This window comes from Plasmodium cynomolgi, chromosome 14 (assembly GCF_000321355.1).
Source record: "Plasmodium cynomolgi strain B DNA, chromosome 14, whole genome shotgun sequence".
Taxonomy (NCBI): domain Eukaryota; phylum Apicomplexa; class Aconoidasida; order Haemosporida; family Plasmodiidae; genus Plasmodium; species Plasmodium cynomolgi.
In genome coordinates this window covers 795209-820204 of record NC_020407.1, presented here as the reverse complement: position 1 = coordinate 820204, position 24996 = coordinate 795209, and the positions used below count along the sequence as shown (strand labels likewise).

Below are 24996 nucleotides of genomic sequence, written 5' to 3'. Positions count from 1 at the left end.
ACAATCACAATTACAATTGCATTACATCACCTAACATGGTTTGTAATTTCGTTGAATATAGCAATGTTAACCTTTTTTACAATTCTTTCCTTTCACCATTCTTAAAAATGTTTGCCAAATAAATCATTTTTTTTTTTTTTCCCCATTTTTGATAGTTTTTAGTGTAACTTTTCTTTGTCATTGTTTTATTTTTTTTTTTTTCCCTTTACACGTATAGCAGAGCATATCGAAATAGTACATTTCTTCTGTTTTGCCCCCCTTGGTTCTTTTTTTTTTTTTTTGTGTGTGTCATTGCATCGTATATATGTGCTTATGCGCACATATGCTTAGGCGTACATGTGAGTACCCCTACGTACACGTGATTGCCATTTCGTACTTATGAAAACCAGTGCGCACATGTGAATGTCCCTATGTACGAATATAAATGCCCTTGCGTACATACTAAGCTATTCCGCGCTCCCAACCACACGCACGCACGCTCGTACGTACGTACAGGCCTGTATAGAACCCCAGAACATTGTTGCAATTTGCGTAAATAAGAATGTCACAGTTTCGCGATACCTTTACGAAAGATAGTAAAAAAGAGCCATTATTAAGTTATGATGACTCTGCATTTATTTTTTTCGCGGGAACTGTTTTAATTTGTGTGTTAATTCCATGTACATACATTTACATAAAATCTCTATTTAACAAAAATTTCAACAATGATAGTAACAATTTAAAAAAGTCCAAGCACAACAGTGTGTACCGGTCCTGTGCGTGTGCACTATGTAAGGGAAAACTAGAGAGGAGAAATAAAAGCACCACACTATGGGAAAAGTTGGGATATAGAAGAATAATTCAATTTTTCTTGTTGGTCCTATTTTGGGGATTGCTGTTCATCCTGGTGCAGCAGATGTTAAGTACGAAGCCTATGCAGACATTTGACCCGTTTGAAATATTAGAAGTTAATTCAGGTGCAACAGTGGGAGAAATTAAAAAGGCGTATAGACTTAAATCATTGAAATACCATCCAGATAAAAATCCGAATGATACGTCAGCAGCAGCAAAATTTATTTTAATAACAAAAGCTTATCAAGCATTGACAGATGAAATATCAAAGGAGAATTATGAAAAGTATGGAAATCCAGACGGGCCTGGTATGATGAAGGTAGGAATTGGCCTACCCAAACTATTGATAGATGAAAAATATCAGTTGTTAATATTATCCATTTTTTTCTTAATATTTCTTGTCTTCATTCCGGCCATTTTTATTATATACTACCAAAGACAAAAACAGTATGGGCCCAATGGGGTAAAAATTGAAACCCTGCAATATTTAACGTACACTATAAATGAAAATAGCAGAGCTAAGGCATACCCAGAAATGCTCGCAGCTACGGCAGAAAGTAGGGATATCGAATTTCGAGAGGAGGATGAACAATATGTGAAGAAAATGATGGACGAATTAGTGGAACCGAAAAAGAGAACCTTCAAAGTACCTGTGATAACGAAAAATTACTTCTTAATATTAGCCCATATGCAAAGAAGGTACGATTTATTATCAGAAGAAATGAAAGAAGATTTGGAAAAAATTCTTCAATTTTCCCTACTCATAACGCATAGTATGATAGAAATTAGCATATTAAGGGATTGGTTTTTAACAGCACAGGCTGCCCTAACATTTAGAAGATGCCTCATACAAGCCTTTGACATTAGAAGTTCAAGTTTGCTGCAAATTCCTCATTTTACTGAAAGTATAATTAAACACGTCCATAAGGGAAAATTCGCTGTGAAGGACATCCTTGACTTTGTGCATCAAAGTCATGAGTCCAGAAAGGGACTAAACGAAATGACCGATGAGCAAATTTTGGACGTCAAATCTTTTTGTAGCATTGTTCCCGATATTAAGATGACTGCCGAAATTTTGGTGGAAGATGAGACTCATATTGTGAAGGGGGACGTGGCTTCGATTTATATACATATTGATAGAACCAATTTACATGAAAATGAAGCCGCTGGGTATATCCATGCGCCTTTCTTTCCTCAGCCCAAATTTGAAGAATGGTGGATTGTGGCTACGTACAAGGGAGATGATCGTATCTTAAAATATGTACATGTAAAAAATTGTGAGAAAAAAATTGAAGAAAAGTTACAATTTATGGTAGATAGGGTAGGCAATTTATGTGTGTCCATCTACATCCTCAGTGATTGCTACTTTGGATGTGATAAGAAATTGGACTTGCAATTCAGAGCCTACTCGCAAACAGAGATAAAGAGAGAAATTTTCGTGCACCCGGAAGACATCGAGTTGGACAATGAACCAACCCTCTTCCAACAAATGATTGGGGATATTGGCAGAAGAAACGACAGCAGTGATGAAGAGGAAGCCCGCGCCGGTGGCGACCCGAATAAAAGGAACAGCTCCGCGCGAGGCAGCACAGCCACCTCGATGCGTAGCAACAGCCATAACCAAACGGGAAATGCGGGAAATGCGGGGAACGGCGGCAATGCTAACAACAATAATAGCAATAACAACCGTAACAGCAATAACAACAGTAACAGCAATAATAACAGTAATGATAATGACGGTGGCGATGGCGGAGGCGCGAAGCCGCCCCCATCCCAGAGAACCGTGTCCAGGGATCACGAAAATTACGTGCCGGACGATGACTCGAATGAGGATTCGGATGATGGCTAGAGCAACGTAGAGCATTCGCGTGCGATGCGCTGCTCACCCATGTGCGGTGAAGGAAACCCATCCAATACGACGACATAGTAACACACAACATATCACAAACGAGTCGGCTCGCACAACAAAAAGAAAACACGAGTTTGCTTGACGCACCCGTTGTCTCACCAACAAATTTGCATAATTAAAAAAAAAAAAAAACATTTTTTTTTTAAAACACCAAAGTATATATGCTCATTTAAATTATTCTCCTTTGAACAGAAGTAGTGTGTACCTCTCTATATGTGCATTTGTTGTTAGTAACCGCAGTGCGTAGCTGTTATGTGCGCCCGCCATGGGCACCGTTGTGTGCACCAGCTGTGCGTGCTTGTTATGTATACCCGCTATGCATTCCTGCTACGTTTATATTTTTTACGTTCAAACAGAAAAAACACATTTCATATAATTTTTTTTTTTTTTTTTTTCATTAAAAAAAATTAATATGATAAAAAATTAACTTTGTCTAATTAATGCTTTTAAATTTTAACATTTAGAGGTTTTCGCCAAAATGAAAAATGAGATAAGCGCTCCTCTTTTTCTCTCATCAGCTGTTGCACCTGGGGTGAAAAAGGTGGCTACGATATGGCGTAGATATTACCGGAATTCTTCATTAAATTGCTGATGTAGAAATGGGAATATTTGAGAGGACAAGGGAAGCATCTTTAAAGAGCACGTTGTAGCAACCGTGGGTGGAGTGACAAACCTCAATTTTGCGTGGACACATATATATACCCCGTTCAGTGTGCCAAAAATTTTTTTTTTTTCCAAATTGGGAAAAAGGCATAAATGGACAAAAACGGGAATGCCTATTTAAGTAGTTGCGTGTAGAAAAGAACACAGGTGTGTATTTATGTTTGCGTGTTCTTTTGTCTGGGCCACTGTTCGGGGGTTACCCGCAGGGGAAGAAGATGTTTATATTTTCCACCAAAGCGCAGACGCATTTTTGCTCCCCGCTGGCTGTGTTAGGCGAGGAACTTGACCAGTTTGCAAGCGCCCCCATTCTGTCAGTTGGGCAAAAATGGGAACCACTATCAGTGCAAAAATGGACACCACTATCAGTGCAAAAATGGACACCACTATCAGTGCAAAAATGGACACCACTATCAATGCAAAAATGTACTGGGTTACACACACATGTACGTACTAAGCATAGAGGGGAAGTGGACCATTTGGGACAAACTTTACAAAGAGATTGATGAATAAAATATGGCTACTTCCACGCGATGTGATATGATTAAAGGGGGCAAATGTTTACATAAAAGTGTAGCGTTCAGCAGCTGAACAATTGACCACTCGAATAAAGCGTAACTTTTTTCTGTTACCTTTTTGGACGACAAAACGGAATTCTTCCGCACCAAATGGGGAACGAAAATTGTATTAAATTCAAATTTTATTTTTTTAAAGATATATTTATTTGTGAATAAAAGGTGCTTTTATAGACACGAATGCAACGTGTTAACGAATGGGCAACACTTGGGTGGAAAAAAAAAAAAAAAAAAAAAAACCGCAATTATGATCGATTTTTACGCCAATTTATGCACAACATGTTAAAAAAAAAATTAACACAACAGAAGCGTAAAAAGGTGTACACATTACATCACATGGGAACTACACAAATTTGAACAGTTCGCAAAAAATTCGCAGTTTGGCGAGGCTTCCCTCTTCCGCCAGAAGCGCTCACGATTGGGAATCACGTCACCATGTCAGCATGGGCATAGAACGAAAAGTGCAATTAGCTTTTCTCTTACAGCGTTTCGCTGAGGGAAAAAAAAAAAAAAAAAATTCCCAGTAAACGGAACGGTATTGAGAAACACTAAACGGATGAAGCGACCCGAGGAAAGCGAAAATTTGCAGAATTGTGGTGAAATCTCAATTTGGGGAAAACCCCATTTTTTGGGAAATCTTCCCAACTTTGCGGAACTAGGCCAAGGCAACCCCAGCGGCGGCAAGATATTCGCACACAATTGGTGCCGAAAAATTGTGGCAATTATTTCTAAAGACATGTCTACTTTGAACCACTTTGCTTTTTTAGCATGTTCAGTAAAGTGAAAAACGGGAAAATTGAAACATGCTGGTTGCTTAAATTTTCGCAAATATTTGCACCACATATATGTATATATATATTTTTTTTAACAATGTTGGCATAGTTCGCAAAAATGTTACATTTAAATGGCTAGAAAAAAAAAAAAAAAAAAAAAAAAAAAAAAAAAAAAAAAAAAAAAAGCAGACAAAGTGTGTACATTTCACACCAACAAACGCCCAACTTGATTAAAATTTACGCTTTTACCATGTGGTTTAAAATTGTCATTTTAAAATTTCTATAACAGCACAAATCTACATTGTAAATGTGCAGGGCGAATGCTTTTTTTTTTTGTTTTCCTTGCAGCTTCGCGTCACTTCCTCTATCGATTAATTATACCATTGTGAAACGCGCAGTGTGAATTTTATGATTCCCTCCCCCCTTTTTCACGCTGTTTCCTTTTTGCCGCTTACCCTTTCTCTGTTTTATTTTTATAAATTTGAATAACGCTTTTCATCAAATGAGGATGTGAAGAATATAAAGGAAAAAAAAAAAAAAAAAAAAAGAAGTTTTGACTTTAATTATTTAACTTGTATCTTCATCACACCGACATGGACACTGACAAGTCATTGTTTTTATTTTTACACTGATATAATTTTCCTTCACGTGCAAGAAGTACGTTCATTTATCGCCCCCCCCTTCATTGTTTCGTTTAAGTAGCTTTATATATGTCTTCGTTGTAATTTTTGTCACAGTATATACCTCTGTCTTCGCCACGTCCTTCGAAACGTGCCTCTTAGCTGACACGGCTATCGATCGTGATTCACCATTTCTTCCTTCACATTTTATGAGTCAACATTTTATGAGCCAACATTTTATGAGCCAACATTTTATGAGCCAACATTTTAGTCGCACACACAAATCTACTTTTTGTTGTATGGAAAAATTGCGCTCAGCATTTTCCCTTTAATTAATTCACAGCACATGATTGTCTGGTCACCGTGCAAAAGTATTTTTAAGAGCCGCTGGTCAGCTAGGAAGTGTTTGCAGTTAGTGCAGTCAGCAAGAATAGGAAAGAATTATTTGGCTTTTAGCAGGTGTAGTCGCCTCCATCCCGCCGCCATTTCGCCAGCAACTCGCCGGTTATCTCCGCATATCTCCGCTTATCTCCACATATCTCCGCTTGTCTCCGCTTATCTGCGCTTACCTCCGCTTACCTCCGCTTATCTCCGCGTATCCACACCTACCCACCTGCCAAAATGAGGTCCCCTTCGTTTATCATGCCCCACAACCTAATACCCTCCAGGAAGTACCACGAAATTAAAGCCCAAAATGAAGAAAAGGAAAAACTGAGCAAACGAGATGTATACGAGTACCGTAGCAGCAAGGAGAGTCCGATGTTCAGCACCGCTATGTTTAAGTCACACCCAACAATCTACACAGAGAAGGTTACCTACAATCCGAACGTAGTTAACCCAAGTCCAGCGATTCCCAATTATGGTGCACATGGTGGAAATGCTCGAAAGGTCAGCTGCATGAATTCATTCCCCTGTTTAAACGGACACACAAGGGGGTGCAACGAAATGAACAATGGAACCACAAATGGGACTCATAACAGCAGCATTTTTACGCACCCAAATGTTAGTACCTACACAACTGGGTATAGTGCTACCCCAACAAATAAGCGGTTCATCAAAAAAGTGAGCAAAGTGCCGTGCTTGTTCAATACCAAACCTGCATTCATGCAAGACAGCTGTGAAAAAGTGTACAGTGATATTTCTGGAGTTCCCATCCATCTTGACTCCCCCATGAATGGCAGCAAAGGGTACGTGCAACTAAGTAGACACGATGAAATGGCGGTATACAACATTAATGAAAAGAAGAAGAACAAAGATCTAGAAGTGATGGGAAAATTAAACCACGTGGAACCTTTTAAAAAGAGAGTAACAAAGGAAAAAGTACCAGAACCGATCATAAAAAATAAAATTAATGAACTGATAAAAGAAAAGGATGAACAAATAAAGGAATTAGAAATTGAGATCCAAAATGAGAAACGAAAAAGCGAAATGGTCAGATCAGAAGGTGCAGAAAACGACAGGGAATACTCCAATGTAGAAAATAGAAAGTTAAAAGAAAAATTGTTGGACCAAAAAATCAAATATGAAGAAACGTTGAAACATTTGAAAAGGGTTGAAATCGAGAGAAGGTCCCTAAAATCAAGTTTAAACGTCCGAGATAAAGTCTTGACGAAACTGGAAAATGAAATCGGCTCTGTGGATAACGAAAACGATTACTTGCTTCGCTTGAAGGAAAACACAAGTCTGAGTGATGTACATAACCTTTTCAAAATTTTGCAAGGCCGAGATAAAGAGGTGGAAGAGGAGAGGTACCACAAGTGTGCAGGGACAAATAATGAAAAGGGGAAGAGATTGAACAAAGCGAACGAAAGCAATGAAAGCAACGAAAGAGTCGATCCATATGAGAGAAGCGACACGTATGGTGTAAACGAAACAGGGGAAGGAAAACATAAGGAGGATGAATTTAGCTGGTACAAAAGCAAAAGCACGTGTGAGGAGGGTCTCCCGCCATTGGAAGAGGATGTGTCAAAAGAGAATAGAAGTTCATACAAAAAGGGAAAAAAAGTGTCTAAGTTTTCCCAGCCCAGTTTCGACAACAACGATATGTATACTCTCAAGTCGACAATTGTAGAGTTAGAAAAAGAAGTATACGAACTGAAAGAAGAAAATAAAAATGTGAATTTTAAATACGAAAATACATTTCAAGCTTTAAGCGAATTGAGGAAGGACACCCTGGAGTACATGGAATCAATCGTTTCGCGAGATATGCGCATAGCATATATGGAGAGCATGCTACAAAAAAGCGAAAAGGATCTATCCAAATTGAAAGAACTCCTAAAAAAACAGCAACTCCTTTACAGAGAAAAGGTAGACAAATGCACATCGGAAATAATCATCTTGGAAAAGCAATCCTCTCACCTTCAATCAATGATACAAGAAAAAGATTCAGAAATTGTTTTGTTGAAAAATGAAATAATACGAAATGAGATGCTCGTCAAACAGTACGAAGAAAGAAATAAAGAATTGCAAAACGAACTTCGACTAATGTGCAACAATCTAGAAAACGTAATTGACGCATCGAATAAGAAAGACCTGTTTATGGTTGAACTGGAAAAACAAATCAGAGAAAATGAAGTACACAGACAAAATGCCTACCTGAAGGAAGTGGCCAAAAATAGGAAAGTCCATGCAAATATGAAATTCAAAGAAATGATGTATGATAAATCGGCTAAACATCAGGTGGATGAATTACACAGCTTGAAGAAGGAACTCTACTTGAACAAAATACAAATGCAGAAAGCCAGAGATGCATTTGAGGTCCTTAAGAAGGTACCCAAGGCAGACTCTCTATGTAGAAGCAAGCAAGACTTCAGCCAAGATAATGACTCCATCACTGTTCACAATTTTTCTGAGGATAAAAATGATAAGGACGGGGGAAATACCACCTTCGAGGCCAAGGTGTCCTCCGAGTCGGGGCCAGCGTACAAGGCGAAGAACTCTGTGGTTAAGAAGAAGAAGCGGGCTCCCAAGGCGAGTTCATCATCGAGTTTATCCGCGAGCATCCAGGAAAACGCGCAGGAAAGTGCCCAAGGGGGCATTCAAGTAAGCGTTCAAGCAATAGCATAAGGTGGGAAATTGCGGCGGGAGAGTACGATGGAACTGTAGACCTATGTGACTGCTATGACGTGGCCACTTACCAGGCGTATTACACCTTAGTTGACAAAAAAAAAAAAAAAAAGAAAGGAGTGCACTTTCCCTAACGGTTTGACGAACGTGCAGAGTGTCCCCCGTTGGATACGCGACGAGTTCTTTATCGGCTCACATGCAGGGGGAAACAGATAAGGCTTCCTCTGGGGAATACACACATGTGCATGAACACGCGTCTGTGAACACGCGTATGTGAACACGCGCATATGAACACACACTCGTATAATCTGCGCGCCTGCGTGCAAGCACAGGGGCGGGTCGATTTGCTCCGCCGTTTGCGAAGCACACACGCGTGCCGCTAACACATGCCGCTGATCTATAAAGATGACGAATTAACTGTTTTGCCTATCCCCATTTATGATGTCGGCGTGTGCACACGCGCCTACTAGTGTACATACGTAAAAACACACACAAACACATATATATATGTATATATATACCCTTCGGTCCACCCACCCGCGCGCGTGCACCTGAATGTGGGACATCCCAAATATAACTTAGTGTGCACACCTTGTGCACTCCATTAACGCGTTCTCCTTTTTTCCGTCCATCCTTGACGGTACCACGGGGTGCACCCTGCAGACGGCGCTTCTAATTCCAGAAGGGTACGTTTTTATCAGGGACGCATCTCCATTCCTCCTCCAAAATCAACTTTGCCTTTTTCTTCAACCACCGAGGTTTCCAATCCTGACTTAGCCACAGCCACTTCCCAGATTTACCCCTTTTCATCATTGGCCGTCCACCTTTAATTGCCCTTGTGTGTGGAAACCGAACCACCTTAAAAATTTTGTCCGTAAAAAGCAATTGCAGATTGCTCAAAAATTTAATGACACTTGGATTGTATGCCCCTAGATATAAAATTAAATTTTCAATTAGGACCTTCGATTTAGATGTGTCCACATCATTTAGGGGAAATGTTAATCTGTAAGATTCTAGCGCGTGGTGGAAAGCATTATCGTGTTGTTCCTTTTGCAAATATTTTATGGCCAGGATTCTACACACGCGGCTAAGGTACCTCGTCTTCTTATCGATTTTTGAGGCTTCTTTTAATTTTCCATTTTGTAGTTCTTCTGGGTTTTCGCCTGAGGGGGGGATTTCCTCAAAGGTTATCATCCCCTTTGACGGAGCTTCCTCTTCCCACTCGTTGGATAAAAATTCGTCTACCCCGTTCAGATGCCTCAAATGAATATTTTTAAAATCGTCGAAAGTGATGATCGGTTCGTTGAAATGAATCGATTGGATAATATGAACATGTACAGAAGAGTCTCTCTCTGCTGCTTCCAAATCTTTTTTTAGATCCAACAAATCCTCGATTGACAATTTGTCCTCATCGAAAAGAAGTAGAAACGCTTGGGCCATTAACTTGCTGTAGCGCTCATTTATGTCCAAGTAGGATCTATGGTTGAGAATTATTTCATTCAAAATAAGTTTGATAAGATGAGTATTTTTTTTTTCTCCACTGAGTAAAAGCTCTAGCTTTTTAAAAAGGACGTACGTGGTGCACTGATATTTTATCAGTAAATCGTTTAGCGTATCTTTTGGAAAGAGTTTTTCTTTGATTTCTATTGCAAAGGTGTTTTTATCCTTTGGGGGAGGGGTGGTATTATCATCCATGGGGGGTTCCTCTCCATGAGTTGTTGCTATGGGTGAGTACAACCCATGAAGAAATTCTTCTTTCCCCAATAAGTCATCATAACCGGTACTGGGAAGCTCCTCTTCCCTGGCCAAAAAATCGATCATATTGTCTACCTCTCGAATGGAATTAAAGTAAGTACCACATCTTCTTAGCAGCTTGTCCACATTTCTTTGCTCATTTAATTCATTTCCGATTAATTCATCTACTAGCTTATTTTTATGTCTCAACTGAATTGTCGGTACCGATTTAATGTGGAACTTACGAACAAGGAAATTATTCATACTTACGTTTAGCTTGTATAGGGGCAACTTTTTTTCAATTTCCCTCATTTCCACGAAGCCATTACTTACGGATGTCAGCTTGTCCAAATGGGTGAAACATCTATTTGAGTAATGAGCATATCCGTAGAGCAGAAATGTTTTTCTCTTTTTTATTACACTTTCATAATTGTGGTCGTTTATTTCTTTGCATTCGAGAAGTCTGCTATCTCCACCGTTCAGCTTAGCTGAGGAAATGGTGAACTGGCACTTTCGTAGGGATATGAATGGCGCCTTGTGATGTCTGCTACTTGTCTTCCCGGCAGACATGCACGGGGGCAGGAGAGCCGCCCGCATGTTTCTGTGCGTTCTTGGTGAGGTTCCTTCGCCCTGAGGGTGATCAATTTGCACACTTAGGATGATGCATCTGCTCGTTTGGCGATACCATATGGGGGTGGTACTACCATCTTTCTAGTGCTATTCAACTTGGGATTCTGCCCCCTTAATTTTTTTTTTTTTTTGCCACTCCAGGGGAAGTATATATCAATCGTGGAGCTGCGTTTTCTTTGTAACCTTCGCAGGAAAAGTGAGTAGCCGCCTCGTCACTCATCCGTTTATATGCATACGATGATATACATGAGCATACCCACGTGTGTGCTTGCAACTTTGTGGTTGCATCTTTGTGGGCCGCCTTTACGTTCGCGTCGGAGGTTCTACTTCGTTACGGATATGGTCATTTTCTCCTCCATCTTTTTGATTAGCTGGTGCGTATAAAAATTGCGAAGGGGGAGAAAGAAGTATCTATTTTGAATGCTACACTGCGACGCGGAACGTAGTTTTTTTTTTTTTTTTTAAATGGAGGTAGGGCAGTAAAGTGTTCTTCTCAGCTGACATGGTAGAAAATTGTGCCAAAAAAAAAGGGCGCACAAGGGATTTCCTCTTTTATTTTATTTTTTCCCCCTCCATTTTGCCCCCCATTTTGCCCTCTATTTTGCCCTCCATTTTGCCCTCTATTTTGCCCTCCATTTTGCCCTCCATTTTGCCCTCCATTTTGCCCTCCATTTTGCTCTCTATTGTGCCCCTCTATTTTGCCCTCTATTTTTTCCCCCCTCTGCACAAACTTACCACATCCAGGTGGAGGCTTATGTTCAAAATTGTATCGTCCCGTATACTGTCGTCATAAAAGGTGTTTTCCTGTTCCCGTCGGATGGCCATTTTTAAATTGTGCAATTCTGGCGAAGGGGATCAGCCCCCACATGGTGTGCATGAGAGTGTACGTGTGCAGGTGAGAAGCAGTAAAAATGAGAACGAGCAGCATGCATTTGTTGCAACGATGGGTTTCCTCCAAATGCCGCTCTCCCAGCTAACCCATCTACGGACTCGCAAAGTTGTGGTCCTGTCCAAATGATTACCTTTCACGACCGAAGTTTGAAACTCGTATAAGTGTCTGTCCTTTTCGTTAAACTTGTCAAGAAGCCTTAAAAAAAAAAGAAAAAGAAAAATGAAGCACTGTGCATGACACCATTCCATCGTATGTGTACATAGGCAAAGATTGTTGGGGAGGTAAACTCCCCTTTTTGTGCAGCCCCAATTATGCACTTTTTACCTGCCTATGTTGTTTTTATACTTATCCTTGATCACCTGTATGATGTTTTTTTTCTTCCCGAGTTCGGACTGGAGCTCCAGCTTTTCGCTATGCGCCAGCTGGGACAAAAAAAAGTAGTGGAGTTACAAGAGGGGCGAAGTCACGAACAGGCAGTATAAAAAAGTCCAACTCAAGGGAACGATTGAACGCAACCAATCAACCACGCGGACCACACTTCGTATGTGCATTCGCATGTTCGTTCGCATGTTCGTTGGCATGCTTGGAAAGTCTCTCACCTCAAGGCTATTTCTAAGGTGCATATTTTCAGCCACCAAAAAGTGCGAGTGTTGCAGTTCCTTGTTTCGGCTTTTTATCATTTGTCGATACGTTTTGGATAAGTCCGTCAGGTCCTTCAAGTGCGTATGCGTTTTAAGTGCGGTGTTGGAGGTTCTAAAGGGATCGCATTGAGCGAATAAGAACACACATGGAGGGATGCAACACCACTCGATCGTCTCCCCCCGCTCTACTAGCAATTATTACCACGATTTTTTCGTTAAGTTTTACTATTTCCTCCTCCAATGATTCGTTTTTTCTCCCCATTTTGCTAAGTCGATCTTGCAGGTTTTCTTTCTCCCCTAGTATATCTGCCACCTCTTTTTCCTTTTCGATGTAGGCCCCTTCGAGGTTCTACTTAAGAGTTGGATAGTAGGCGCAGTGTAAAAGGATGCATTCAATTATGTGCACACACATATCCGATGAGGTGTGCATTACCCCCCCTCATTTTATTCCCCCTTTTTCGAACCTGTAACTTTTTCCGAAGGGCCTCTGACTCCTTTTTCAGGACCGCCTTTTCGTGGTTGGATTTGTTCTTTCAGCGTTCGTGCGAAATTGGGTAGAGGAAAAATGTACATCAAGAGGTACGTGCAGTTGCCTTTAATGTGCCTTTTTTTGGAAAGGACAATATTTTATGTGCAGCTTCTAAATAGGGGTGGGGTTTCACAATGGGTCGGTCCAATCCCGCTTGCGATGGTACATATAGAATCACACATACGTACATGCATGCATACACACGCACATACATACATACATACACACGCACATACGTACATTCACACGCACATACATACATACATATATAACCCCTTCTCCCCCTTTGCATGATCGCTTACCAACAGATTTTTATATTTCTCTTCCAAAATTAAGTACTCCATTTTTGCGCACCTGCTACTGATACGCGTCTTATGGCGGATGCGCTTGCATATCTGCAAAGGGGAGGCACTGAAAAGTGGGTTGAAAAATTGCTGGACATTTTTGCTGACGTGTCGTTCATTGTGTGAAAGCTTGGGTCCGATTTGATGAATGCAATAAGTGGTTACATGTGCGTGTCGCTTGGTTTCACATATCTATCACTTCACAGTTGTGCAAAATTGCATTCATTTTAATATGCACTATTTTTATTCTGTATGTTTTTCGTGTGGTGCGAAAAATAATGTGTCATTGAAGTTGCCGAGGGTATGTTCAGCTCAGCTGGTGGAATCTCTTCCAGCCCTAAGTGGCAGTTAACTCATAAGTTATCACTCTACAGTGCCTCAAAGTGTTGCAAAATGGTTTCGCGCCTTTTTAAATAGGCAGAGGAGGTATATCCTCTGTGCAGATCGAAGAGCGACTTGCAGATAATGCACTCCCTGGGTGTTAAGCGGCGGAATATGTTTTTTTTTTTTTTCCCCCTTAATGATGCGTTATTTCCCCATGGGGGGAGAATGTCCCCTATCTTTACGCTACAAAATTGTGTAGTCTACATCTCCTTTTCACCTCACCTATGCGCGAACCTTTTTTTTTTAAACCGTGGGAAAGTCTCCTTCTTTGGGGAAAATTACTCCCATGTGTACATATGCCAGTGCATAGGTGTTCGAATTTTCAAGCTAATCAATTTTATTTTTTTACGTTAAGTTAGTTAATGGAGAAACGGGGAAGACATAAAATTGGGGACCTTTTGTCAATTTTTCATTTTTTTTATTTTGTCTTTTGAGTGATCTCTTGTTCCCGTTTTTTTTTTTTTCTTTTCATTTTCACACTTTCCATGTGATTTATTAGGAATTTTACTTGATTCCCCAAGTAGAGTTCCCGCGTAGGGCCCCCCCTCCCCCGCTGTTGGGCCAAGCACATATTACATACATGCATGCATACATTCGTACATACGTACATACATACATACGTACACACACACACACACACACACAGGTGGAAGATGCAAAGGGGCGTAAATTGCACTCTCCCGTGAAAAAGGAAAAAAATATATACCTACAGGGAGTTGCAGTTTGCAAAAATGCACAAATGTGTGGTGCGTGTAAAAAGGCACCGTTCGCAAACTCATGCGCGCTGCACATTTTTGCCAAAAGGACGTTTTGAAAGTTGACCAACCAACTGGGGGATAACACAAAATATATGCTTCCTTGTTGGGCTCGAATTTTCCCCCTTTGGAAAAAAAAAAAAAAAGAGAGAGGAAGGGAGAGAGTGATAGCGAGATAGAAAGAAAGGGAAAGAGAGAGAAAAAGATAAAGGAGAAGAGAAGGATAAAGGAGAAGAAAAAGAGAAAGGGAAAGGAAACGTAAGTTTAAAGGATTTCTTATCAGGTGTCACCTTAGCTCGCGAGAGGAGGACGCCTCGCAAAATCGTCCGCAGAGTGTTTAACATTAAGAGGCCCCAAACCACCTGGGAAATATTTCCAAAATAGGGAAACTCTCCGGGGAGGGAGAGATTTCACAACTGCTTTACTTGTGCGGCGGTGGAAATGGTGAAAGGGGCAAGTTGGAAATCAGGAACGGAGCAAAAAAGAGAAAAAAAAACATAATAAAATATAATAAACTGAAGCAGCGCAACGGGCGAGGCACGACAGCACGGAGAACACGCACCGCCTGGATCGCCGGAACTGATTAAACCGCTTAAACAGCGTAAACGGATTAAACAGCTTGAACCGCTTAAACCGCTTAAATCGCCTGAACAGCACGAAGCCCCCCTTTGAAAATGCACATCGAGGAGATCATCCTGGATGGCTTCAAGAGCTATCCAACCAAAACGGTGATCGGGCCGTTCCACCCACAGTTCAACGCGATAACGGGGCTAAACGGAAGCGGCAAGTCGAACGTCCTAGACGCAATCTGCTTCGTCATGGGCATAAACAATTTGAACCTGATTCGAGTGAATAGGTTGGACGAGCTGATCTACAAACAAGGACAGGCGGGAATCACCAAAGGGAGCGTAACGATCAAATTTAACAATGAACAGAAGCCAAGTCCTCTACAAGAACCGTACAGAGATATGAAAAATATCACCATAACGAGACAAATCGTTTTAGGAGGACGCAATAGGTACCTCCTAAATAGCCATAATGCAAAGCCAAAGGATATTAGCGACTTTTTCCAGTCACTCAAGTTAAATATTAACAACCCACATTTTCTAATAATGCAAGGAAAGATAACAAAAGTGATAAATATGAAGCCGGTGGAGTTGCTGGGCCTGATTGAAGAATCGAGTGGAACAAAGCTGTATGAGGTGAAAAGAACAAACGCAATAAAATTAATGGGAAAGAAAGATCAAAAGCTGGAAGAAATTAACAAAGTATTAGTAGACGAAATTGAACCTACACTGGTAAAATTAAAAAAGGAAAAGGAAGAATACAATAAATTTATTAGCAATAATGAAGAAATTGAAAAATTTGAAAAAATCGAAATTGCATACAAATACTATGTGGCCAAAAATATGATGGAGAAAAGTGAAGAAAAAATTGAAGACGCAATGGATGAAAAGAAAGTACTAGAAAAAGACATAAAAGATATCGACAAAGAAATTGAGATTTATAAAAAAGAAAAAGAACAGTTAGCTAGCCAAACATATGTTGCTAGTGAGCCTATGAAGATACTCATTTCAGAGAAGGAACAAATGGAAAAGAAAATTTCTCATCTCAAGTCGGAAGCCAAAATAGAAGGAAAAGAAAAAGAAAAGGAAAAAAAAAAAAAGAAGAAATTAAAAAAGAAATAAAACGTATTGAGAAAAAATTAAACGATTATGAAAAAAATGACGAAAAAAATAATAAAAATTTGAAGTCTTATGAGGATCTGAAAAAAAAAATAGAGCTCCTACGGGAAGAGCTTAGCGAAAAGCAGACCACCATTAACTGCTTGCTAAGTGGGGGAATCAACAACAGTGAGTACACAGGCTCCTTCAGAGAGCAGCTCAAAAATAATAAAACGAATCTGAGTCAAATAGAGACGCAGATAAATAACTTGTTACAAAATAGCAAACATCTCGAGAAGGAAATCATGGCTTTAAAGGACCAGAGGAAAAAATTCGAAAAGGAGTTCAGCGAAATGAACAAGGAAAAAGAAACGGAGGAAAAAAAAAAAATCGCTTGTGAGGAAGAACTACAAAAATTAAACACTGAACATAATAACTTCCAAGATTTAGACCCTCTACAAGAAGATAAGAAGCAACTGACGAACGAAATAGAAAAACTGCAGCAGGAGTTACAAGTGTTGAAAAATTTAATCAATCATGTAAAAATCGATTTCAAAATTCCTAGCAATGTCAACCCAAGGGATGTCCTTGGACAGATATATGAGCTGATAAAAATTAAGAAAGAGTACAGTCAAACAGCTTTGGCTATTCACCTGATCCTTGGGGGGAAATTATCTTATATACTTGTACAGAACAAAGAGTGTAGTAAAAGCTTATTTGAATATAACAATTTCGCCAAGGGAAGCAGGAGAGTAACTCTGCTGCCGTTACAAGACTGTGTCGTGTCACGAGATGTGAACGAAAAAATTGTGGAAGAGTGTCGAAGATATGTCGGGTTAGATTCAAAAGATAGGAAAGACGTTATATACTTTTTGGATATAATGGAATATGACAGCAAATTGGAAAAACTTATCAAATACCTTTTTAACGGAACTATTATATGCTCCAACGTTGATTACTGCAAGAAAATTACATACAATCCAAATAAGAAGATGTCCTTCCCGACTATAACCATGGAAGGAGATAAATTCGACACATCAGGAAGCATGTCCGGGGGCTCCAATAAAAATATCAACCTGTTCTTACTTCACTATGAAAAATATGAAAACAAAAAAAAAGAATTTTTCGAGAAGGATCAAAAGTTGAAAGAAATAAGCGCCAAGTTGGATATTCTCCAAAAAGCTGAGGAAAAAAAAAATTTTTGTAAAGATTTACAAATCTATGCCAACAATTTGAGCAACATAGAAAATAGAATACAAACGAGCAAGTACGGAAACATATGCCAAAAAATTGAGCAGTCTAAGGAGGAAATAGAGAAGGGACGAAAAGAACTCACCGAGTTGTATGTCAAACAAAAGAAACTCACTGAGGTGATACACAAAATTGAAAAAGATATCTCAGAGTATGAAAATAATAAAGACAAAAAAGAGGAGGACCTAAAAGATTCTGTCAGAAAATTAAAAAATAAAATAAAACTTCTCGAAAATGAAGAACACAAAAAGAAAGAAGAAGTTGATGGAGTACTCCTACAAATAGAAAATTACAAAAAACAAATGGAAAAAGAAAGCAACGATTTGGTGACTGCTGATGAAACTATAAATCAAATTGATAAAAAAATTGAAGAAATTGAAAATAACATAAATATTTCATTGGAAGAGCTGAAAAATCTCGATAAGAAAATTTTACAACTCCAGGCTAGCTTCACTAGCTATGAAAATGAAATAAAACAGGCAATAAAAAAGATAGAAGGTCTGGAAAAAAAGAAAAGCGAACACATGCTTGATTTGAAGAAGCTAGATAACACTTTAATCGACTTAAAAAAGGATTCCCAAACGGCTAGCGAAACTGTGAAATATCTTAACAAAACCCACGTTTGGATCGAATCTTACGAACCTCTATTCAATAAAAAATGCACTCCATACGATTTTGAAAATTTTAGACATGATGTCATACAGAAAAAAATACAAGCTCTCCAGAATGAACAGAACAAATTGTCTATAAATATCAACAGGAAGGCTGTCCAAATGTATGAACAGGTGCAGGTGGATTACAAGGATCTCATTACGAAGAAGTCCCAGGTGGAGGAGGACAAGAAAAAGATACAAGAAGTTATAGCAGATTTGGACGTGAAAAAAAGCGAGAGTTTACTTGCTATGTATGAACAAATTAATGAGTACTTCCAGGCCATCTTTTCCACGCTGCTCAATAATGCGCAGGCTAAGTTGAGTGTGGTGGACGGGGACCTCTCCAACGGGATTGAGATGAAGGTACGGTGCGCACGGGTTTCCCCCCTCATTTGCATAGCCGCGGGGGCCACTTCATAGTGGTGAACTCCATTGTGTGCATGTTACACGGAGTGATGATAGCACCACAAAATATTGCTCCTTCCCCATGGACTGCGCACGCGAAGTGTCACATGTGGCGCGTCTTAGTGAATGCAGCTTGTCCTTTGCTTTGCTTTGTTTACTTTGCTTTGTTTGCTTTGCTTTGTTTTCCCGTTCTTTGCTTTGTTTTCCCGTTCTTTGCTTTGTTTGCTTTGCTTTGTTTGCTTTGCTTTGTTTACCTTTCTTTGTTTACTTTTCCTGTTTACCTTTCTTTGCTTCCCTTCCCCCCCTCTGCAGATCGCCTTCAACAACAACTGGAAGGAGTCCCTAACCGAACTGAGCGGTGGTCAGAGGAGTCTCCTGGCGCTTTCCTTAATTTTGGCGCTGCTCAAAGTAAGGACCGTCCCCATGTACATACTGGACGAAATAGACGCTGCGTTGGACCTAAACCACACGCAAAATATTGGAGATATGATAAGGACGCAATTTCCGAACTCCCAATTTATTATTGTCTCATTAAAAGAGGGGATGTTTTCCCACGCGGATGTTTTGTTCAAAATGAGATTTATCGATGGCATTTCGACCGTCAACCGACACTCGCTTGACATTAGGCAGTGCAAAAACAAGGAGGTGACCGAGGTGAAGCGCCGAAGGGTTACGATTCACGAGAGGGATCCGGACGACGACTGACGGTTCGTCGAAGTGGGGCCACTGCATATCGGCGTGCCTATCGGTTTGATAACAAAATACACATATGCCCATGCGTGTGTGTGCATTTTTCGCCTCCTCTGCACCTCCTCTACCCCAGGTGAGGAAAAAATGCCCAACGTTTGTGACGCCACGTACATGTGCTTTCCATCCTGCTTTACACAGCACATGTTGTGGCATAATGTAAAAAAACGTAGCGACGCGTAAATTTTGAAATTTACAAAAAGGAAATAATTAACGATCATGTTTTGGGAGCGATGCTCATAGCTCTTCCCACTCAGTGTGTATCTATACAATTGGGAAGGGAAGGAGAGTGACAACAGCTCTGTCAAAGAGGCGCACATAATTGTGCCACATCAGGCGTAAGCCTCTAAAAATGAAAAAAAAAAAAAAAAAACATTTGGGGAATGGTCAGACGGTTGCATCTTGGACAAGGATAATACGGCCCAAAAAGGAATAAATAAATGAATGAATAAATACTCAAGCATAGTGGACGCCATAATACAGTTAATTAAACCCACTACCGCAACGGGAGATAACAACAACGCACGAGTTGCGGAAAAAACCAAAAGGGTAAGTACAAACGTGTTGCACCCCATGAGGGCAAAAGGGCGAAAACAAAAACTGACGGGGGCACGTTCGTACATGCATAGGTATATATACAGGTGCGATCGCGCCAGTTAACGCGCAGCAACCGCTGCTGGCCCGGATAACTCTTCCAACCGTGCTACCCCCCCAACCGCTGCTACCCCTCAGCGCAGAACCACGTCGGCCAAGCTCTGCACCAGGTCCTCGATGATCACGCTTTTCATCAGGTCAGATATGGACTGCAGCTGGAAGTAGGTGCACACCCTGTGCTCCACATTACTCTCATCTGTAAAGAAAACGTCGTCGTATTTCCTCGTAAAGAGGAACTTCCCATTTTGAACATCTACAGCGAGGTACCGTTTTGTCCTCGAATTTAAAATATGGACAAAGGAGTTGTTAAATTCCTTGTTGTACTTATTACACCGTTCCACTAGAAAATGCGCGCTTGGCACATTTTCAATTTTCTCATTCTTTATTTGAACAGCAATCAAATGTTCGTCACTTGGTGCGGAGAGGTAGCACCCTATTATATTTTTGTTCTTATCTCTACTCATGTTGCTCATTTGGTTTATTTCCCCCTTTGGTATGGATCCTTTGTATTGAAACGAAACTAGGTGCGCTTCTTGGATGTCCTCCTCCTGCTTCTCCTCCTGCTTCACTTCCTGCTTCTCCTTCTGCTTCTCAACCTGCTTCTCCTTCTGCTTCTCCTTCTGCTTCTCCTTCTGCTTCTCCTTCTGCTTCTCCTTCTGCTTCTCCTTCTGCTCATTTGGAGTTGGTTCCGTTTTGGGCTCCACTGCGGTTTGGCCGTTCCTGCGGCTGCTGGGGTTGGCACCGGCGGGATCAGTACCTATTCTATCTGTCAAATGGCTCCCCCATGCATCCTCCACACTGTCTTCATCGGGTGCCGGACTATTCTCAACGGAGTGGAGGAGGTCTCCCTCGAGGGGGGTCAAATTATCAATGCCCCTGCTATTTCCTAGGTTGTTATAATCCGCAGAAATTAAATTATCTACACTTGATGTGTTACTTTCTAGTGGACATTCTCCAATCTTGGTGGAATTACTCAGTATTGTCCCTTCCACAGAGTTTACATTGTCTAGATATTTCTTCTTTTCGATAATGTTAAATGATTCCATTTCTGCATTTGTCTTGTTTTCGTTTAGATCCTTCTGTTGTTCTCCTTGTTTTGCTTCCACTGTGTGGGGAGAAGTGCTTCCCGGCTGAAATTGATTCCTTTGCTTATCACTCTTCTCCTCTAATGGAGAAGGGTGTACCGTTTTATTCCAAGCAGGACCTGTTCCATTCTGATGGGATGGCACCTGATCAGCATTCACCCCTTTGTGATCCTTTCTGAGAGGACCTTCTTCCTCTTCTACCCTGCTAGTAGACTCATCCTTAGCTTTGATAAAATTCCTGGAGACCCTTTTAGAAGAAGCCATGTCTTTATTCATTTCTGCATTTTCTATCTGATCCTGGGGGAACAGCTCCCCTTCATTCTTATCACTATACCAATTGTAAATGTCGTTAAAATAGCCATAAAAAAAATTCAAAACAGAGTAGCTATTTTCCTGGAGCAATTTTATTTTCCTTTCATGGGTATGATAGTTATAAGTATAATTTATGTTTAATGTGTGCATTTGAAAGAACCCGATGTCTTTGCCAAGTACGACTTTCTCAGCTTCTTCAATGAAGTGTGGTTCTATGTCGAAAAATTCATTCATGCATGCAACTTTGATAGAATAGGTTCTAACTTCCTCTCTTAACATGTTATTAATAATTTGTACTTGTTTTATTTTCCCCATTACTTTATCGTTGCATAGGAACTTGCTTCCTATTTCTTTTATTATTTTGTAAAGCATCTCAGAAGAGTCTGCCCCCATGATGGGTTCTCTCTCTTCATACGAATGGCAGCTAGAAATGTCCTGTAACAGGCTACTACAGATGTAGTGTAAACATTTCGAATTTTCCCGTTCCGTGTCTTCCTTCCCCCTTGCTTGTTTCATATCTTCATAGTTTTTTACCAGCTTGTCTAGGCACTCATCTTGGAGAAATAGGTATACAAAATTGGCTAGCACTTTTTTTAGAAGGATCTTCTCATGGTTGGCAGTGGGTTGGCTTGCTTGGATTGGCTGATTGGACTGGCTGGGCTGACTGGGCTGGCTGAGATGACTGGACTGACTGGGCTGGTTCTTATCCTCCCCCTTCGACATCACGCTCTGCTGCTTTGACAATCTGTGGCACAGCTCGACGAAGAGCCCCAACTGGAGAAATCCACAGTCACTGCTGCCGCTTTCGCCGCTTTTGCCGCTTTCACCGCTTTCACCGCTTTCACCGCTTTCACCGCCTCCACCTCTTCCGCCGCTACTAATGCCACTAGGTGACTTCCTCATTGGTATTGACTTCTCATCGTCCACCATTTTGCTATAATTTGATGGAAATGCCTTCGAACTGACGTGAACCATTTTGTGTGCCTCTCTTTCTCCCCGGAGGTACTCCAATTTTTTTTCCGACATGTAGAGCATCAAAATGTACTTTTCTTCTTTTTCTAAGTTGTCTACCTTTAGCCCCAATTTATGAAAATCGATTTGGTACATGTCGAAATGATCAAAGTTGATGAGATCGACGTCGGTGTCATTAATGAGGGATAACTTCTTTTTTATGGCATCTACCTTGCTGGCCATGTCGTCCATGTTTTCTTTCTTTTCCATATCGTTCGAAGTGCCGTTTCTACTAAGACTGTACTTTCTAATCGATGTATCTTGCTTGTGTCTCTGGTTGGGCGTCCTAGACGTCTCCCCTTCGTCATGCTCTTCCAAGATAAAGGACCTTTGCATCATTCCTATATTATCGACCGTGTTTCGCTTCTCAAAATTGTTTGCCTTCATTTTTACAGACGAGATGATATCACTTTCGTATCTTTTCATTTTGGGTGAAATTATTTTCCGATTCGTTGTTCCTCCTTGTGAATATTCTTCGCTTGTTGGGAACCCCGAGTCATTGATGTAATTTCCACCACTCGATCTGGCCGTGCTCGAATTGAACTGGTCTGAATATTTAGCAGAATACAGCTTCGATTTATTCAAAAGAGATGATACTTCTCTGTTAAGCCAAAATGGCTCCAATTCGCTCTCCTTGGCCTCCTCTATTTCGGAGTCGTCGTATATTTTTATATCTACTAACTCGTCTGACGAACCGGAGGACGTTCTTCTCGATTCGTTTATGCTTTCTACATTGTTGGCATCGCAATGTTCATTCGATTGGATGTGATAACTTTCCATTTTGTTAATTTTTTTTTTCAACTCTTTTTCGACTTCATCCCCAAGTGGTGCACGCGAAATGGGGAGAGCCTCTTCATCCTTTTGCTCTTCCATGTGGTCACAAAACACGCCGCTACTTTGGTTGTTCCTGTTTTTTCTGAGAAGGCCAACCTTATTCACACTTCCTATGTTTTCCTCTTTCCCCGTTTGTTCTTCCAACGAGCTGAATGAACTGAAGGAAGTCGTTCCGAATGGTTGCATGCGCAGGTGTTCCCCCTCAATGGTTGCTCCTCCGACACTTTGCCCCGTTGTGGCATTTCCAATTTCTCTCTCTTTCCCCGTTTTGAAGCTACTAACCCTTTTAAGCGAATTATTCATATTCCTCTTTTCGGTTTCCTCCAAAATGAGCTCAATGGAATTCACCTTTTTCAGAACTATGTCGTCTGTGTCACTTTGTTGTATGAAAAACTTTTGAACCATGATTTGTTCCTCAGAAGACTCCTTTTGTGAGCCATCCGAATATTTCTTCTCCCCTGGGGGATAAAAATATTTCTGATTACCCTTTAGCTTTCCAAATGTATGGTTTTTCCCTTGTGAGTTTTGGGAGAATTTTTCAAATTTTGTTTTAATTTCGCGATTTTTCTCCTTTCTCAATTCCAGCACACTCAATTCATCATTTATTTTTGCTGGGGTGAATTCTTTTATGGCGCTTTGTTCTTTTTGTTCTTTTTGTTCTTTTTGTTCTTTTTGTTCTTTTTGTTCGTTTTGTTCCTTTTGTTCCTTTTGTTCCTTTTGTTTTCCTGCTTCCTCCTCTTTTTCCCCTCTTGTGTTTTTTGCGTGTAACTCTTTTCCAGTGCAGAATTTGCTTACTTCATTCGAGACTTGCTCACTTTTTTTTTTTTTTTTTTTAAGTCGTGGCCATGCAGTTTCCTCTCCTGTGTGCAATTTTTTTTTTCTGTCATACGATCATTTGTTGCGCTTTCTTCTTTTTTTACCGCAAGATCAGGTTGTGCGTTTTGAAAGTTTTGTGCGGCATGCTCGCTTTCGTCGTCTTGCTCATTCTGATTGCGCTTCTCGTTTAGTTGACCGAATTCGTCTGTGTCACCATGCCAGTTTGGTTCGTCTCGCTCACTTGGCCAACCTTTCTCTGTGAGCACACCTATGTGACCATGGGTCTCACTTTCCCCCTTTTTTGAATCCCTAAAAGACAAAACTTTATCCATATTTTCACTCTCCCCACGTTGCAATGTCTTGCTACCCATGCGTACACTCCCCCCCCTGCTTATACGCATAAAACTGGCCTTATTGATCTTCCCATTTTCTGCCTTGTTTACGTAATTTGATTTGTGACTAAACGAAAGAGGAAGCGACTTTTTCTTCGTGAGCTCTTCTGACTCGTTATTGAGTAAGACATTTTTTTTGCAGTAGTTATTTTCCGTTTTGCTGCGTGTGTATGTTACATCCCATTCGGGGTGTTGCATCATGTCCACAAAATGGCCATTGTGTATCGATGAGCTGGCTTGATCTCTACCCTTTGCGATTTCACCGTGAGGTGTACCTTCTCCAAATGGGAAGACTTTAGCCATTTCGTCATTTTGGCCCCCGTTTGATATATTAAAATGTGCATCTGCATTTTGATTGGTTCCCTTGGTGTTAGGCTTATTGGCTTTGCCGCCGAGGGACTTGGTGCCCCTTCCGTCAAGCTGGCCCTTCATCCCGTTTAACTGGTTCGTGTGCATTTCGCTCAAGCGCATAAAGTGTTAGCCAAATGCGTATATATACCCCTACGTGTGCACACAATTGTAACCACCACACAAGTGTAGCCACTCTTATGCGTTTCGCGTGTAGTACGTAGTAGCAGCGATTGTTGCCTCTTTTAAACTCATTCGTGAACGAAGAAAAAGGAAAAGGGAGAGCACATACAGTTGTGATGACTTACGTGCTGAAAATACAAATGGCTGTACTGTCAACGTCTAAGTGGTGTCAATAAAAAGACAAAAAAACAAGTTAAAGAGTAAAGGGGTGATCCCGTGTAAATGTTATTTTGCAAAATGACTGTATGAAAGCAGAATCAGTTATTGTACGGAGTTGTATGGGAAACGGCCACAAACA

General features: G+C 40.6%; 5 protein-coding genes across 5 annotated transcripts; 3 read left to right on the top strand and 2 right to left on the bottom strand.

Annotated features, from left to right (window-relative positions):
• Positions 1-541: 541 nt before the first annotated feature.
• PCYB_142800 (translocation protein SEC63) lies at positions 542-2680 on the top strand (the record flags this gene model as incomplete). The annotated part of the gene is made up of 2 exons (XM_004224751.1): positions 542-1930; positions 2030-2680. The coding sequence occupies 2 exons, from the start codon at positions 542-544 to the stop codon at positions 2678-2680; spliced, it is 2040 nt and encodes a 679-aa protein (XP_004224799.1).
• A 3309-nt stretch (positions 2681-5989) lies between these two features.
• On the top strand, positions 5990-8434 carry PCYB_142790 (hypothetical protein; the record flags this gene model as incomplete). The annotated part of the gene is made up of 2 exons (XM_004224750.1): positions 5990-6107; positions 6174-8434. 2 exons carry the CDS (start codon positions 5990-5992, stop codon positions 8432-8434), a joined length of 2379 nt encoding a protein of 792 aa, XP_004224798.1.
• Positions 8435-9106: 672 nt separating this feature from the next.
• On the bottom strand, positions 9107-12370 carry PCYB_142780 (hypothetical protein; the record flags this gene model as incomplete). The annotated part of the gene is made up of 4 exons (XM_004224749.1): positions 9107-10656; positions 11821-11885; positions 12015-12112; positions 12290-12370. 4 exons carry the CDS (start codon positions 12368-12370, stop codon positions 9107-9109), a joined length of 1794 nt encoding a protein of 597 aa, XP_004224797.1.
• Positions 12371-15017: 2647 nt separating this feature from the next.
• Positions 15018-19021, top strand: PCYB_142770 (structural maintenance of chromosome 2; the record flags this gene model as incomplete). The annotated part of the gene is made up of 3 exons (XM_004224748.1): positions 15018-15868; positions 15922-18274; positions 18629-19021. 3 exons carry the CDS (start codon positions 15018-15020, stop codon positions 19019-19021), a joined length of 3597 nt encoding a protein of 1198 aa, XP_004224796.1.
• Positions 19022-19791: 770 nt separating this feature from the next.
• PCYB_142760 (hypothetical protein) lies at positions 19792-24623 on the bottom strand (the record flags this gene model as incomplete). The annotated part of the gene is made up of 2 exons (XM_004224747.1): positions 19792-23729; positions 23849-24623. 2 exons carry the CDS (start codon positions 24621-24623, stop codon positions 19792-19794), a joined length of 4713 nt encoding a protein of 1570 aa, XP_004224795.1.
• Between the last annotated feature and the right edge of the window lie 373 nt (positions 24624-24996).